This window comes from Trichoplusia ni, chromosome 15 (genome assembly GCF_003590095.1).
Source record: "Trichoplusia ni isolate ovarian cell line Hi5 chromosome 15, tn1, whole genome shotgun sequence".
In the NCBI taxonomy this organism is placed as follows: domain Eukaryota; kingdom Metazoa; phylum Arthropoda; class Insecta; order Lepidoptera; family Noctuidae; genus Trichoplusia; species Trichoplusia ni.
This window is the reverse complement of record NC_039492.1, coordinates 8,223,333-8,239,542: the sequence shown is the minus strand read 5'-3', so window position 1 is coordinate 8,239,542 and position 16,210 is coordinate 8,223,333. Positions and strand designations below refer to the sequence as shown.

General features: G+C 39.6%; 2 protein-coding genes across 3 annotated transcripts in view; one reads left to right on the top strand and one right to left on the bottom strand.

Moving 5' to 3' along the window:
- Positions 1-2,322: 2,322 nt before the first annotated feature.
- The window catches only part of LOC113501357 (N-alpha-acetyltransferase 60), a 34,563-nt gene continuing 20,675 nt past the window's right edge, over positions 2,323-16,210 (top strand). Inside the window, exons 1-5 of the mRNA XM_026882491.1 lie at positions 2,323-2,499; positions 2,834-2,939; positions 3,574-3,805; positions 4,130-4,301; positions 6,491-6,703. Of these exons, the coding sequence (XP_026738292.1) occupies positions 2,483-2,499; positions 2,834-2,939; positions 3,574-3,805; positions 4,130-4,301; positions 6,491-6,703 (740 nt within the window). The 5' untranslated portion in view covers positions 2,323-2,482. The remainder of the gene's footprint in view (positions 2,500-2,833; positions 2,940-3,573; positions 3,806-4,129; positions 4,302-6,490; positions 6,704-16,210) is intronic.
- Positions 7,875-16,210, bottom strand: part of LOC113501356 (potassium voltage-gated channel protein Shab) — a 45,562-nt gene continuing 37,226 nt past the window's right edge. The window contains exons 5-13 of one of the 2 annotated variants that reach the window (XM_026882489.1): positions 13,832-14,678; positions 12,994-13,118; positions 12,611-12,703; positions 12,252-12,329; positions 11,676-11,826; positions 10,885-11,267; positions 10,579-10,651; positions 9,739-9,875; positions 7,875-9,586 (exon numbers count right to left, since the gene is read on the bottom strand). In XM_026882489.1, the coding sequence (XP_026738290.1) occupies positions 9,488-9,586; positions 9,739-9,875; positions 10,579-10,651; positions 10,885-11,267; positions 11,676-11,826; positions 12,252-12,329; positions 12,611-12,703; positions 12,994-13,118; positions 13,832-14,678 (1,986 nt within the window). In that variant the 3' untranslated portion in view covers positions 7,875-9,487. The remainder of the gene's footprint in view (positions 9,587-9,738; positions 9,876-10,578; positions 10,652-10,884; positions 11,268-11,675; positions 11,827-12,251; positions 12,330-12,610; positions 12,704-12,993; positions 13,119-13,831; positions 14,679-16,210) is intronic. The other variant, XM_026882490.1, reaches the window with a different exon arrangement.

The window sequence follows — 16,210 nt, the reverse complement described above, 5'->3', positions numbered from 1 at the left end:
ACTAATGTTATAATTCCGAGATTCAAGACTTCCACAGAAACAAAAACATTGTACAAAAAAGGCTGTTATATATTAGTAATGGTGCATCGTGGCTGCAATATTAAGATTGAGTGCAAATGAAGCGCGAGGCGCGTGCGCAGGGCGGCGGCTCGCGTTACACACGTTACACATGGACCGACCGACGGACGCATGATATCGTATACTTTGACTAACACACTTTTTGTGCGCCACACATAAGATATTAATTACAGAGGCGGGAGCAGCATGCTCAATTTTACGCTTTAATCTCTTAGATTTTTTGTTCCTTTCCTGCGTGCGGATTACCACTACATTAGTATCGTACAGTAATCTGTGAATTTTTTATTATACCATCCAATCCAGCAGACCGGGATTGAAAAATAACTATATCAAAACGAAGGTAACCTTTAGTCTAAACTCCGCCGGAAGCTGAACTGAACTGAAGTCTGAAGTTGCTTTTTTGTGTATATCCTTAGATGGAGTAGACCTATCTACTACAGTATTTTACCATTACCTGCTACTGCCTACTGCTCGTCGACAATGTTACTACTATTTAACTTTTCAGATATTAGTCACTTGGCTACCTAATCAATCTGCTTCAAAAATGACTTACTTCATAAAGAATTTTTTTAAAGCAAAACATTATGTTATTTTAAGAGAAAAACGTAGATACAACCCAATACAAATTTTAATAAAAACTATGTTCTGAACCAAATTTGACGATATTTGTATGTAAACAAATGACAGCTACATATATCACATTATATATAAAAAAAACAAAATCGGTTCATCCAGTCCGAAGTAATGAGGTTATCATTATTAAAAAATACCGAAGAATTGACAACCTCCTTCTTTCGGAACTCCTTTGAACATGTCTACTTATGTATTTTGTAAATAGGAAAAAGAAATAGCCAGAGTCGAATAGGTACTTTCTAGATGAGATCAGTGAGGACTTTCGCCGCGGTATAAAACTAAACAGTCCTCTTCAAGTGGGCTCATCGAGCGACATGTCGTGTGAAACTGTGAACATGTTCAGTGTAAGGCGATACGGCTGCGTCTGGGGAACATCGACGAATCAAATCCTACACTACAATGTAAGTACCCGCTGTTTACCAACACATGTGGAATAAATCCGCTCGATTATTTACACTAGACGATCCCTACGTATGGTCTTCATTATCAAAAGTACCTACCTACGTAGGTAAAAAGCTAAATTCAGTCGGGTTTTTGAAGACTTCCGAAAACAAGTTTCCAGTAAGGTAATAGGTAGGTTTCTCTCATTTTCCTACTTAGTGGTTTCTTAGGTTAACGCGAATGTTAGACATTGAATAGAAACTACTTTTACGGATTTTATCGCGGTTTAATTTTAGATTAGACTTCCCGACGTTTCGAGACCTTTGCAGGGATCATGGTCTGCCCGTGACCATGAGAGTAAAAGTAGTTTCATTTCAATTTTCCTACTTTGGTTTCTTTGGATAACAAATCAAAATAGGTATTTATCTGAAAGAAAAATACAAAGATATTTTTCCGATTATAATAATACTCTATCTACTTAGCTTTTATACCTATTCAGGTACTTTTCGTTTATCATATAAAACATAGGTCAGAAACGATGTTGGTTAATATCTGCTATCAGATTTTGAAAATGTAGGTGCAGAATGATAGTAAAGTTCTATGAGCTGCTGTTGCACGTAAGGCAAATTAGTTACTTAAAAATGGCTTACTGACTTGAACATCTCGTTATTACTAGAAGATGACTATTAGTATAACGCAATCTTTCCTTTTTACTGCAAGTGCCTAAAGTCACTATGTCTTGTCTTCCGACATAGAGGACTGTAGCCACTGTGGGCTGAAAATGTAGCAATTTCGACGGTAATGCTGGTGGTTGGTAGATACACCTGAATTATTAGAAGGTACTTTACCTATGGTATTGGTACATGGCGTTCATTGCAGTGAATTGTTTTAGAGCAGCATTACAAGTTAAAAACCTTGTAATTCGACGAAACGGATATTGTATTGTTTTTAATTTTATGACATCAGTTGGTACCCCTGAGTTCTACTGGCGTTTCAGTTTTACACTACTTATCATTTTAAACATTAGAAAGCAATCATTTTAATCAAAAGAAAGACCTTTAAACTGAAGGCACTGTAACGTTTTTGAGACAATAAAAAATAATGTTACATGAAATATTAAATACAAAATTTTCATCATATCCATAAATTTGTACAAGAAATAATATTTCCGAGTTTATTTCTGAACAAAAATTGCAGAATGTACTTCTGTCAAAGCTGTCAAATTGACGATTAAGGTTTTGACAAATCAAATTTATTTAGTCAAAAGGAAAATGTTATCGGGTTTGTGATTATAGTTTTGGCTGTCGCAATAGTATGAAAGTTTTTGGAAGTGATAACATATTTACTCATGAAGATTATTGAGTGACAGTATTAATGGCCTGTTTATCGAATGGCTGGGTTCAGCTGGTAAGTTTGAGTCACCCTGCCTATTTATTTATCGGGATCCAATTCTTCGTGTTTCGCTCTTGTTTGTGTGTCTGTATTGTCTCCCTTGAACTCTATAATTGGATAAATTGTTCAATTGATCGGGCAAGGTACTCTATTTGTTTTGAAGTGCCAATGTAATGATTTCGTTTGAGTGTTTATTGCGAAATAAAGTTATTTATTAGCTGTAAAAGCTTGTTTTAATTTACAGCTATGTTTAAGCTTTATTGCGATTTCGTATTTCGTTTTATTTATATATGACTTTGAAAGTTCAATGCATTGTTAGGTGCAGTAGAATTATTATTTGTGATTTCAGGTACCTTTCTGAAGGCTTCCAAGTTATTATTGAGAAGTCAAAGGAAGCAAAATGCTCTCTAAAAGATGTTCAGTTGCGTTTTTTGTGCCCTGATGACCTAGAGGAGGTTAGTATATATTAACACTAGACTTAACTAGGTACCGACTGACCTAAGCTTTGTCACATATGTGTGGTTTGTGATCTATTATCACCTACTTTTAAGGCAGAACAAGGTGACTCTCAATTGTGTTTACTTAAAACGTAAAACAGTTTCAAAAGATAAGACTACCACAACATAGTTTCATTTATTACATTTTAAAATAAAAAGTATCTTCTGTAGGGAAAGATTACTAAGATTTAAACTTGTGTACACAACCATTATCAAAGTGGAAATTCCTGGTAAAAAAACAACAAAACCATTTGAATTTATTACTCATTTGTTTGCTAAGTAAGTATTTTGTGGCTATTTTTCCCTAATAATGATTTTGTTTGGTATTTCATGTAAGTAATGAATAAACAATTGCACTAATATTCAAATGACTTTACATGTACACTCTGAGTCTAAGACTGTATTTCTTAGACTCAAATGAGCTACAATTGTTTTTGCATTTAAAATTAAAAACAAAATAGTAATTTATCATTTCTTTACCATACATTGTTAGTGTAAGTACACAGCATTCCCATGTTTGACCTGCTCTGTGGGTATCTATCTGCTTACAATAGGTATTTTAAAATTAAGTATCCTAATTTAAAATTTCCAGGTGAGATCTCTATGCAGAGATTGGTTTCCTATAGAATACCCACAGTCATGGTATGAAGACATAACTTCATCGGACAGGTTTTTTGCCTTAGCCGCTGTACATAAGAGTGAGATAATAGGTCTTATTGTGGCCGAAATCAAACCTTATTTAAAATTGAATGCTGAGGATAGAGGGATACTCTCAAGATGGTTTGCTTCAAAGGATACACTTGTTGCATACATACTGTCACTAGGTAAAATATTGTGTTTTTGTTTGAGACCCATATATTTTAAATGGAACTTGAAGAACAGTCCATGCAATGCCAGTTAACATCGATATAATATATGACTTGTTAATATTGGTTCTTGTCGATCAAATGATCATGGTTAAAAAGCTTATTAATTAAACATGTGAAAATTACTTGAACTATTATCAGTTTAAGAAATTCTGTCAAGAGTCTGTAATCTAAATCAGTTTCTGACAATTATGTCATATGTTGCAAAGAATGACAGTGTCTCTGTGCTCAGTTCTTTTAATTCGTGTTTAGTACAGTGATATCATGTATCCCTATGTACAGGTGTAGCGCGCTCGTTCCGGCGGTCGGGCGTGGCCACGATGCTGCTAGAAGTGCTCATCAACCACCTGTCGGGCCCGATGCCGCAGCCGCCGCACGAGCACCGCGTCAAAGCCATCTTCTTGCACGTGCTCACCACTAACACAGAAGCCATACTTTTTTATGAACATAGAAGGTGAGTTTCACGACCCTATGAACCTGTAGTACCACTGCTGCACTGTAGTAACAATTATGCCACTGATGAGCGACTTGAACTCGTTCAAAAAGTTTGAATCTTATTTTTGTCTTATCTACTTTAATGAATTCTTAGTAATGAGATGGGTGAATATTTTTTTATAGTCGTAATGTGGAGTAAGTGGAATACAAACGTTAAAACCGTGTTTTTATGTTATGGAAGTACTAGTTCTTAATCAATTGGAAGTAATATAAATCGTTTTTTCAATAAATTGTAAAAATTATATAGTTAATAGGAATCATTTTTACCTCGTCATCTTTACTACGATGGATACCGATAAAATTGATAAGTACGCCCAAGTTTCAATGTATCATTATCATGATAGCTTACAATCCGACTGTAGCCACAGTCATTATCATGTGATGAAAGATGAAACCGCTACCACACAGGCATTGTCACTAAGACTTATTATTATCCTATTAGTATAAAGTTACTATAATGAAGAGATATTAGTCTGAAATGTAAATTCGAAACTATTACGTGTAGTGAAAGTTTTCTTCTGAAATTAGGTCACCTACACATATCTAAGTTCCAACAATCGCAATGTTTAACAAGGCAGAGTTATTATTTGAAGGGCTTAATCGATTTATGCAATGAGTAATTATGATTTCACAACTACTTTGAGGAAGGAAACACCTTCCAACTGCTGGCAAACGGTTAACGTTTTCTATTTCTTTTGTTTCGGTTGCAATGGTAGCCGAGTGGTCAACCTCAAGGTCACAACGCCATACCCACGGTGCACGACGTGTCGCGGTTTCAATCACCGCTAAGGACAAGCTTTTTTGTGATACCTACACAAAGTGAGAGCGTCTATGTGCAAGTGACTTGAACTATTTTAAAACTCTCGCGACATAACTATTATATTCTTTAATGCGAAATAATTTTATTTAAAAAAATATGTATTTAAGTGATTCAACTTTGCTGTGTTGATAGGTTTTAGGTACTGCATGACTTCAATAAACATTTTACCGAGTTAAATAATATGTATTGTTTCAATATATTTGAATTTGAAACGTGCAAACTTTAATTTATTCTTTCATTCATGCGTTGCTTGCATGCATGATTTGAAGTGATAAATAAATAATTTTCGTGTAATAGGTACATCGGTATCTTATTATCACGAGTAATATTATCTAGTACTATAGGCGTTGTAAAAATATATCGTCTGTAACGTAATTTTATATCTTATCGGAAATCTTGAATTACAGGCATATTTGCGATGACCTATATTATTAAGTAGGTTATGTGCTTTAGTTCTTATTTTTAGATGTTAACGTGGAGCGCAATTATTATATACTAGTTGTTGCGTCTGAATGTAATAAATAAATAGATAAAATGTTTATATAGCACTATAACCCACGGTTACAGTAAAACATTTCATTTGTACAAAGAAAATGCATACAATCTTATATAAAGATAACTTGTAGCATACAAATTAATGTATTTCTGCGAAACATCTCGTTTTCCTGAATATTTTAATATGTTTATGTGTTGTTTCCTACGTTTTAAAACGTACTTAATAGAATAAAATAAACCACTGTTTAACCTGTGACAGAAACCTGAAATGCTTGGAAAATAGGCAATTTTAAAATGACAAAAAGACGTCGTTACACAGATATTTTTCCTGGCTGGGAAATCATCAAATAACTCCTCTATTTGGGTTAAGCGTAAGGGTATGCCTGACTTTTAATGACTCAAATCCAGCCATGTTCCTTCCTTTGACCTTTGCGTACCTAAGCCGCGGGAACCCTTAACGGCCAATCCCGCTGTCACTAAAACACAAAAATTTGAAGGACTAATTTAGAAAAGTAACCGATGGAAGAAAATTAAATTCCGATAAGTTATAGTTACAGTTTTCTAGATATAGATGTCACTACATAAGCCGCTTTAATGCTGAGCACGCGATATGATGTGTTCTAAGGTTTCAATTATAATGGAAATTAGAACGCAATGAGTTTAGAGTGAGGATAAAGATACATGAATGTATAATTCCCCATTAACTGCCTAAGCCGTTGACTTGATTGTGATAAAACTGATGGTAGATTTCTAGTGATGCCAATAACGGCTTATCACCCAATGTAGGTATAGTTTCGTGAATAAAAGTAAATGTTGGTTAAATATTTTTCCAGATTCCGTCTGCACTCGTTTCTACCGTACTACTACTCTATAAAGGGGCGGTGTAAAGACGGGTTCACGTACGTGTACTACGTGAACGGCGGTCACGCGCCGTGGGGGCTGTACGACTACGTGAAGTTCGTGGCGCGCGCGGCGTGGCGCGGCGGCGGCCTGTACCCGTGGCTGTGGGGCAAGCTGCGGACCGCGCTCACCATCGCCTGGCACAGGTAGTGCCCACTTACCTACCTACCATACTATACCTGTGTGTGAAAGTCCACTTTTCAATGAGTTCGTGCTTTAGTTGGTTACGTCTGTGTAAATGTTGTTGGGTCCGAATCGATTCCCGTGTAAATACCTAGTCCGATCGAGTATTGTATATTTTATTGCGATTGCGTTTGCGTGCGTGCGGTCGGCACGTGACCAGTGCTGGCAGGCCCCCTGCCCGTAAGAGTTCTATCGCGCGGCTCATTACACCTTCACCAGTCTCATCAGTCAGTAACTAGATATACTAGGTCGCCTCCGCCACGGCACTTGTTGTGGTCGAGAACAGTCCGTCGAACAATAATGACAATTCAACCGATATTTTTCCTCAGTTGTAACGGGAAAGGTAACCGGCACTTGTGAAAGGAATTGTTTATTATGTTTTTACTATGTTAGTTGTTAAGTTAAAATAATTGCTTTGTTAAGTGTGTCTAACTATACGCATTCCGTGAGATTAATCTTTAAATGTGATCGGAAACATATTAATTTGGTTTATTTTCTGCGTTTTATAGAAAAGTCCACAAACGTAGAAGTGCAGTATGTGTGCATTGATCGGAAGATAATATATTTTTATGTCACTTAGTTAATTGATATAATTTATAGAAATGCACTGTTTTATTGTTTTTATACATTGACGCGAAGCCAAATTTGATACAAGTCTTTAACGACAGCATAACGCGGATGTTATGATGTTAAGATATTTTTATAAATACGTAAACGGTGAGGGAACACACCGAACACGAACAAAGCTTGGTCCCATGTAAAAACATCAATTTGGCTTCATTTGTTAACCCGACAAAGTTATTTGTGATATTTTTATTACTCAAAGCTTTAAATTTAATAATTCATTGTATTTTCATGATGTACGAACAAAGAGTTGACTCAGTTTTTTTAACACTCGGGAATATAATTTGATTAAAGCAGTTGTTCGTTTAAGTATTAATATCGGCATCGAGTGCTGCAGAAATACAACAAAGTGTCACGTGCCATGATATACTGCCAAGATTACTAAAGTAAGGTGCCTGTGTGTTCAATGTAAGACGTAATGTACGGTAAACAATATATTGTAACAATAACGACTTGTGGGAAGTCCCAGTGTCGGCTACAAGCAACGCGCGCGGAGACACGGGCGCGGGGCGGCGTACACTCGCCCGCTACTCCCTAACAATAGGAGCGTGGCAATACGTTTCTATACAAAACCTGAGCCCTTGAACAAGTGACAATTTAAGCTTTGACGACAATCGTATCGCTCTAGTAACGCGTGACCTCTCATTTCACTACATTAGCGTTACCGCTTAAACAAATGCCACTTGTCCAACAGGGCGGTCCTCCACGCCGCGCGAGTGACGCCGTCGCTACCCCATAATATGTTACTTTAATACGACACCATTTCACCGAATTTTCTTTAGGCTTTACGGTAAAATTAAAAAAAAATACTAGTTTGTGTAAATAGTTTTTTATCGAAGTATTTTAAATAGGCATGTACAGAATACTATTAAGATAAATTATGTACGTACAATTAATGTATCAAAAAAGGCTGTTCTCTTATTTCATGTGCCTATGTAAGCAGTATGTTACGTCGTGTGAAGTATTAAAGTAAAATATTAGCGAGTTGGTTTAGTTTTGTGTGGTTTCTATAAGTACAATATACATATATGTGAAGCCATGGAGCTGAACCGTCTCCGGGTGGACGCCGCGTTTCGGTACGATATGTTGACGGAGCCTTAGGGAGCCTATTCTCTCACAGTGCTTTTAATTAATATACACCTGGTAGCCGATATACGAGTTTCAAACTACTTTCCGTTCAACACGTGTGTTTTGGGCACATCGGGTTCAGTTATTTCTGCGTTCAAACCTGTTTACGTATGTAGTATTTATTTATGTACTCACACGAACCAAAGTTTTGTAATAACTTAATTTTGTTATCGCTCGTACAGATCGATGTTTGTTCGTTTTAATTAAGTATTAATAAAATTCGTGTTAATAGTTAATGTAAAATTGAGTATTATTATTTGGACCATTATTAAATTATTTGTGTTTCAAAAGCATTCGTGTTAGTTGATTACATTTTGTAATTTGTGATATTATCGACGTTTAGATAATTGTTTCGAATTATTTTCTTAAAAAAATCTAAATTCTAATGTTAAGGTCGACATTTGTGTGTTAAATTGTCCTTCTATAATATAGCACGTTCCTAATGTTAAAATGGAAAATTTACTTTATAATTCTATGTTTAATACTCTACGATAGAACAAGATTTTAGCTTCCAAATAAATATCATTGTTGACTAACTGTACTTTCATTTAAAGACCTCTCAATAAATCCGTTGGCTAGTAATTTGCAAGGAAAGATAAAAAGCTTTTTAACAATTTCAGAAAATGTTTAATTTTAATAATTGCTTCATTTTTCATCAACTATGCTGTACAAACTATATCGCTTACATTAGAATTAGCAATTAATAATTGCACGTAAAAAAACTTAACAAATAGGTTTCTTCAACATTTCGATTGGAATGAACGATTATTACAATAAGTAATATTTTTACAATATTTATAACTCTACGAAATGAAAATCTATTCAACAAGCAGTCACAATCGCCCAATGATATGTTAAAATTATTTATATCATTTTAATGTTATTGCATTCTAAATATTAGGGTTGATTCGCATCGCGTCGTGTGTGGCCGAGGCGTGCGATTGGCTAGAGATCAGGCCGTGTGACGTCTCGAAGCATAAAGCGCCCTCTACACACTACGACACCAGGTTGTCCTTCTCGGTGTTGCCGCCCTTGTGGTTCTGCCTCTTGAAGTCTTTCAATCTTATCGGCGACGATTCGCTGCCAGAATCTCCCTGAAACGATAAGTTTCGTTCATAATTTTACTTCCCGACGTTCATTGCCTACCTGGGTATTTTTGCTATATGCTTTGGTATATGACTCTACGTTTAAAATCGAAATATCTCTACAAATTTCGATTTTAAAAGTAAGAGGAAGTTTAACTCACATTAGCACCGAGCGAGGTGGTCTCTTGGAGCAGCAGCTCGCTATCAGTGCCTCGGGACTCCTTGTTCTTTAATATGGACCGCGAACGAGAGTCGCCCTCTAGCGGCCAGCCGCCGCTGCGTTTGTTGCCATTCTTACCTAAACATTCCATTAACAATTTTGAAAAAAGGAAATAATTGTTTTTATGAATTGTTTTGGCTGCTTTATGAGTGAAGCTACAGACTCCTAGAATGTGAAATTTCAGGGTCTATATAGTTTTACATTAGGACACATTATGTCAAAACAAAGTTACACAACAATGAAACAATGAAATTAGACAAGTATATTTAATCCCATTGCTGGGCAAAGGCCTTTCTAATCTTCTTCCACTTGCCTCTCTCCTGTCAAATTTTAATTTTCAATATTTGCGCTTGTGTGTTATGTGTTTTTGAGTTGTTTCTATTGATGTGCCAGCTCAATAGTTTGATGTGTTTAACTTTTGTACCAGTTTATACGTAGACAGCGAGTGTACCTAACGTTCTAGAAGCCGACAATATAAAAAACGGCTTTAAAAGCTGTTTGAGGTTTCAATGTTTTTATTAATATACTGCTTATCATTAAGCTTTGTGCGTCGCAAATTGCGGTTATCATGCAATAAGTAATCAAAAGTGTTTTAAAAAGTTGCTGTTTGAGAACTTGTACCATATTTAAGTTGCCTCATGGCGTAGATTTAAAATGTGTTGACAAGTAGTTACCCACCGCCTACAGCACCTCTGAAGTAGTATTCGATTCGTGTTATAAAATGGCATGTTAAGTATCCACGCGGTGTACACATGTAGATACATATTTAAATGTGACAAACCAAATAGTATGTGGTGGTTAATGATTCTCGTAGCTATCCCCCTCGGCGGCCTCCTCTCTTCCTCCGTCCAGTCCTGTGGGACAAACGAGCACGTTCGCGTTACCCACATGAACCTTGAAATGAGCATCCATCAAAAGAGGCGGTGATAGGAATCATGCAACTTCAGAACTTGAAGTGTTAGTCGATCGCGCTACGTCATGCAAACACGGACAGGGAAGGGAGCACAGATGCAACCAGTATCGGGAGCAGTCAGGCAGTCAAACCGGTAAGCGTGTGTCGGTGAGCAGCGAGAGCCCGGTGGCTCACCTGTTGGAAGCGCGCCTTCCTGTGCTTGGGCCTGGCGTCGTCGGGCGCGGGCGGCGCGCCCCCGTCCAGCGGCTGCGGCAGGCTGGCGCGCGAGGCGGCGGCCGCCACGCCCGGCGCCGCCGCCTCCCCGGCGCCCGCCAGGCTGGCGCGCGACCCGCGCGGCGACGCTTCGCCCTGTGAACCTTTGGCACACAACACGCTCCCGTCCCCAGACGCGCTCCTGCGCACTCCGCTAAAGTCGGCGGTCACCCCGCCCCCACCCCCTCCCGCGCCGCCGCTGCCGCTACCGTCCATAGGATTCACATACAAGTTTGATGAGTCGTTCTCGCATGCGATGTCGCCCTCTGAAGGAAAAGGGTGCGTAAGGCATGATGCAAATGTATCTGTAATGTAAGACAATACGCATATGGAGCCGCACAAGACCATACGACCGAGACATACGGTGTATGCTGCTCAAAATCGTACACAATACAGTACAAATATACAATGCACACGGTTACAGAACACGATGTGAGTGTGCTGCGAGGACATTGAATTACAACAGTGAACATAAAAGGGGGATAGTGACCACAGATCGTACTCTACAGGATGATAACACGAATGGAAAAGACAAACAATCTATAAAATCATTTTAGAAAACATCCTATTAAAACATCTGTAAACAACTGGATAAAATAAGTCGAAGTAAATCAGCGAAGTCAAATACAAGTCGAAAACACTAACAATTTGGTTTGTCGGTAAGCGTGAGTGTTGTTTACAGTTGTTTAGGTTCACATAGTTTGGTGTTGTACCTGGACTGTCGAGGCTGTTGGGCGTGGCCTCGGGCAGCGCGCGCGGCGCCGGGTGTCGCGCCAGGCACGCCAGCTCCACGCACACCGGCTGCCGCAGGTCCGACGTCGACATCGGCATCAGCTGCTCCGCGTCAATAAACTCCTTGTAACCCTACACCGACACACAAGCAAATCTAACACCATGTACCATTATTTCCGGGATGCAAAATGTCTTTATTAAATTTCAAAAGATCTAGGCAAGTGCAGTTATATTAAGGTCGTTATTTTTACTTAGGAAGGTACCAAAAATTAATACTATAATGATTTAATTACCTTTACGTGTCATTATGTACCTAATTAAAATGGGTAGCTGCAAATATAACAACCGAAAAAAAGAAACAAATATACGAATAATAAATATTTGTCATGTAAAAAATAAGTTAGTAAATACCTACTTACAGGTTAATGCTAGATGAACACATTATTATTAGTAACGTATCATATATATTATATCAAAATCATAAAATAATCGCATAATTAGGTAATTAATAATGAGGTAGCTACGAATTCATATTAAATGCGTTAGTATCTTAATACCTTGAACGTGCAAAAACAACATTCAAACTCAGAAGGCAGCTGATCCAAGTCAAGCTGTTTGTCAGCCATCTTCTTTTCCTAGAAAAAGAGAAATCATTAGTAACGAGTTATTCTCGTATTCCAGCCTACTCGGTTAGATAGTAAGTAGTGAATCAGACCAAACCGTCGACGAAGTGCTGAATCGCTTTGTAGATATGATTCGCAAACAATCGCCGGTCGCCGACGGTCAACGAGGCTTTATCTGTGTGCGTTTTAGAAGTTCTATGACAAACAAGCGGCTATTGCAACTCTACGATGATAACTGTCGTGTCGGCAGCGAGTGTTAGGAGGTTAGGGCGTAATCATAGAGGGTATCTTACTGGTGTCGGTTCAGGGTTTATGAGCAAGCGCTTCTCCGGTGAACCAGGGCCTTCGTTCGAGTATCGACGCTCTTTCTGAGGGCTGCTCTGAAACTGTTACCTACAGTGTTAGCGGTAAGCCTAATGCTGTAATGTTTCTAAACAATAGCTTTACAAGGGTCCGTCCAAAGCCCAAGCCAAAGTACTATGTATCGGCGTATTTTTTTTTGGCGTATTGCTGAAGCAAAACATCTTGTGAGATAAATTAAAACGTTAATGTCTGAAAAGACTTTAAGTTATTTGCACGTAAAATAAGTATCTACTTATAGTCTGGTTGGAACTCACCCTACGTTAGCCAAGATGATAGTTGGACGTACCCGTAACAGTTGCGAGCGAGTGATTACCTGGTCGGGATCAGTGTTCTGTGGCAGCTTACTGGCGATGGAGTGTTCGTACTGTTTGTAGCAGCCGGTGGTGGCCGGGGCCTCGCCCTCCAGGCTAGTGGCGTCCGCCTGCGACAAGTTGTGTCCTGAAGACACAGACCACTGTGAGTAGCGACGCATTCCTTATTGTTCACTTTTATCCCCGATTATATTTTTATTTATACTATGAAAAAACATTTAAACATGACTAAAGTAACGGCGTGAACTACACAACACACATTGCACACGAACAGTACACAGATACCAGCGTCCTCCGGATACACACATCAGACAGTCCACACGAGAAGTCAGTTAGTTCTAAGAAGCGTTAGGCTTACGCTGACAATGTAATCGACCTTAGATTATAGTGTCTTCGTCGCACATCGCAAGCTACACGCGACGCGACTCGACCCCGAGTAACGGACTTAATATTAAGGGGTCGAGGGTGACGACTGTGTGAGAGTGGCAAGTTGCTCATCTGGCGTCGTCTCTCGCCTCAATGAGGACGCACTTGTCACCTGAAGACAAGGAATAAAACACTCTGAGTGCACCTCGCCGCAACCAACGAGTGAACATAGCTGTAGCTGCGATGTATCGTGAACTGTTTGATTTGATTTGAAGATGTCTGCAATTCCGGAGAGCTAACGATGCGACGTGCACACAATCAACATTCATTGCATCCAATGCATCCAATACACAGACACTGTTTGAGCACGGAGGCATGCGTGCACAGTGAGAGATAGGAAAAGTTAACGTGCATTCACGAGCGAGAGACATGACATGGACAAGCGGCAAAGCGAGTGGCCTACGAGATACTGACCTGTGTCCACGATGACGTCGATCAGGTCCATGCTCTTGGCGAAGGCGTCACGTAAGTTAATATGGTGGAAGGAAACGATGGAGCCCTCGCGCTTGGCGCGTTCGAGCGCCTCTCGTCGTTTAAGCGCCTTTTCGCGCCGCATCTGGTTCTTGTAAAACTCGGCGAAATTGTTGACGATAATGGGGATGGGTAACGCAATTACCAACACGCCGCAAATACAGCAAACTGAGCCGATGACCTTGCCCAACGGGGTCGTGGGGTAAATGTCACCGTATCCGACTGTGGTCATGGTGATGCCGGCCCACCAAAACGTTTCCGGAATGGAAATAAATTTAGTTCCCGGCTCTTCTTTCTCAGCGAAATATGCCAATGAGGAGAATATGAGTACTCCCATCGCAAGGAACAACATGAGCAATCCAAGCTCTTTATAAGAGTTTCTGAGTGTGAACCCGAGCGACTGCAGCCCGGTTGAGTGTCGTGCGAGTTTGAGGATACGTAAGATTCGCATTATACGGAATATTTGCACGACTCGACGCACGTCTTGAAACTGATCAGTGGCGTTCTTATTAGTTTCGAGCAAGAAGAGAGATACAAAATAAGGCAATATAGCCAGCAAATCTATCACGTTGAGTCCACCCTTGAAGAATTTCCATTTGTCCGGCGAGGCACTGAACCGCAGCACGTACTCAAGTGTGAACCACGTGATGCACACCGCTTCGACCATGGCCAGCTGCGGGTTATCCATGGGCGCGCCCTTTTCGTCGACCACTTGCATCTGGGGTATCGTGTTGAGAGTGAGCCCTATCGTGGACAGCACGATGAAGAGGATAGAGATGACCGCGATGACCTGCAAGCACGCACCAGTGAGCGGCGAACGGCGGGCAACTTGCGCCCGGCGCTCGTCGCCACCGCGCTGCCACACTGTGCAACTAAGCCTGGGTACCTAGTGGTTTGCCACATATGTGTCAGATCGGTCGAGAAATGCCAGTGTTTATACAGAACTACTCCTCCTACATGTTTGTACATTGGTAGTATGGCTACTTAACACTCGTAGTAAGTATAGATAATAGGTTTCATGTCATTATGTATTTACAGTAACGGTCAAAGCCAATATCGTATGTAACAAATGTCTTAACAGTAACTTGTAAATTTTGGTGTAGAAATAACATCTATTCGTGTGACTATGTTAGTAGTGTTGTGTGGTCTCGGTGTAGTAAAGTAGGTAATCTATATTAAACGGTGTGGGTGAACGGACGCGCGTCCGAAGCGGTATGCGCCTGGATCGGGCGGTTCCGCCTGGCCCAGGCGGAACGAAGCAGACGCTCGTCCGTCCATCGCCCGCATCGCTCGGTTAGTCGGATCAGTATCACGAAGCGGAAGCGCTGGTGGAGAGGGTCGGAGCGGGAGCCAGGACAGCGGGAGGGAGCGGGCGGGGAGGGGACGCCGGCGGGCGGCGCCTTGCCGTGGTGGGAGGCGGCGCGGGCGCAGCGTGCGGCCGGCGGACTGCGGTCCGACGGCCGCGCGGCTGTCCCGTGCCACCCCGCACGCCGGCCTCCGGCGCCGCCGCGGCGGCGGCTGGTCACATCGCGTAAGCCCATCCCATGTTTGCAACTTTGCGACAACAATTAAGCTTTGTTTTTTTAAAGTTCTCCTTATCGAGAACGATCGACGCGGCTGTGAACATTTATAAAAATTTATTGTAATAAAAATTATATACAGTCCTGAAACGGTAGCGGGTGCGTGGAGCACTTAAGTCAATAAGCAAAATACATTTATTTAAGAAGTTCAGAATATTTTACAATCTTTAAAAAAAGAAATAAAAATTCGAAGGTCTTTCAAAACAGTTGCAGTGTGTTAACTACTTAGTAGGTATTACAAATAATATTTACCTACTATTAACATAAGTTAACATAGGTAAAAATTTAAAAAGTCACTTAATTTGAATTTGTTGTGTTTAACATCATAACAAAATGAAAATGGCTTCCACAGCTATTTAGTTAACAATTCGGTAAGTTAAAAGGCAAAAATCGTATTCTAAACTATATGATTAAGTAAATTGAATAATATTAAAGGCAATTAAGCTGTTCTTTGCTTAACTCACTTAGTGATACGTGAATAGATACAAAATTAATAGGTATTTAATGTAAGAGAATGATAATATAAAAGTTATTTACTTGGGTACTTATTGACAGGTACATAAATGTAAATAAAACATATAATATATACTAAATTAAGTTGGTACTTACATACGCATAAAGTTGCACCGCTGTTGTCGAAAATTTAAATAGAAATTGATGTAAAAATATCGCTACGAAGTAAGCTGAAAGGTGCTCAAACAAAACAATGTCACATCACAATATAGATTCGACAAAAGCGATC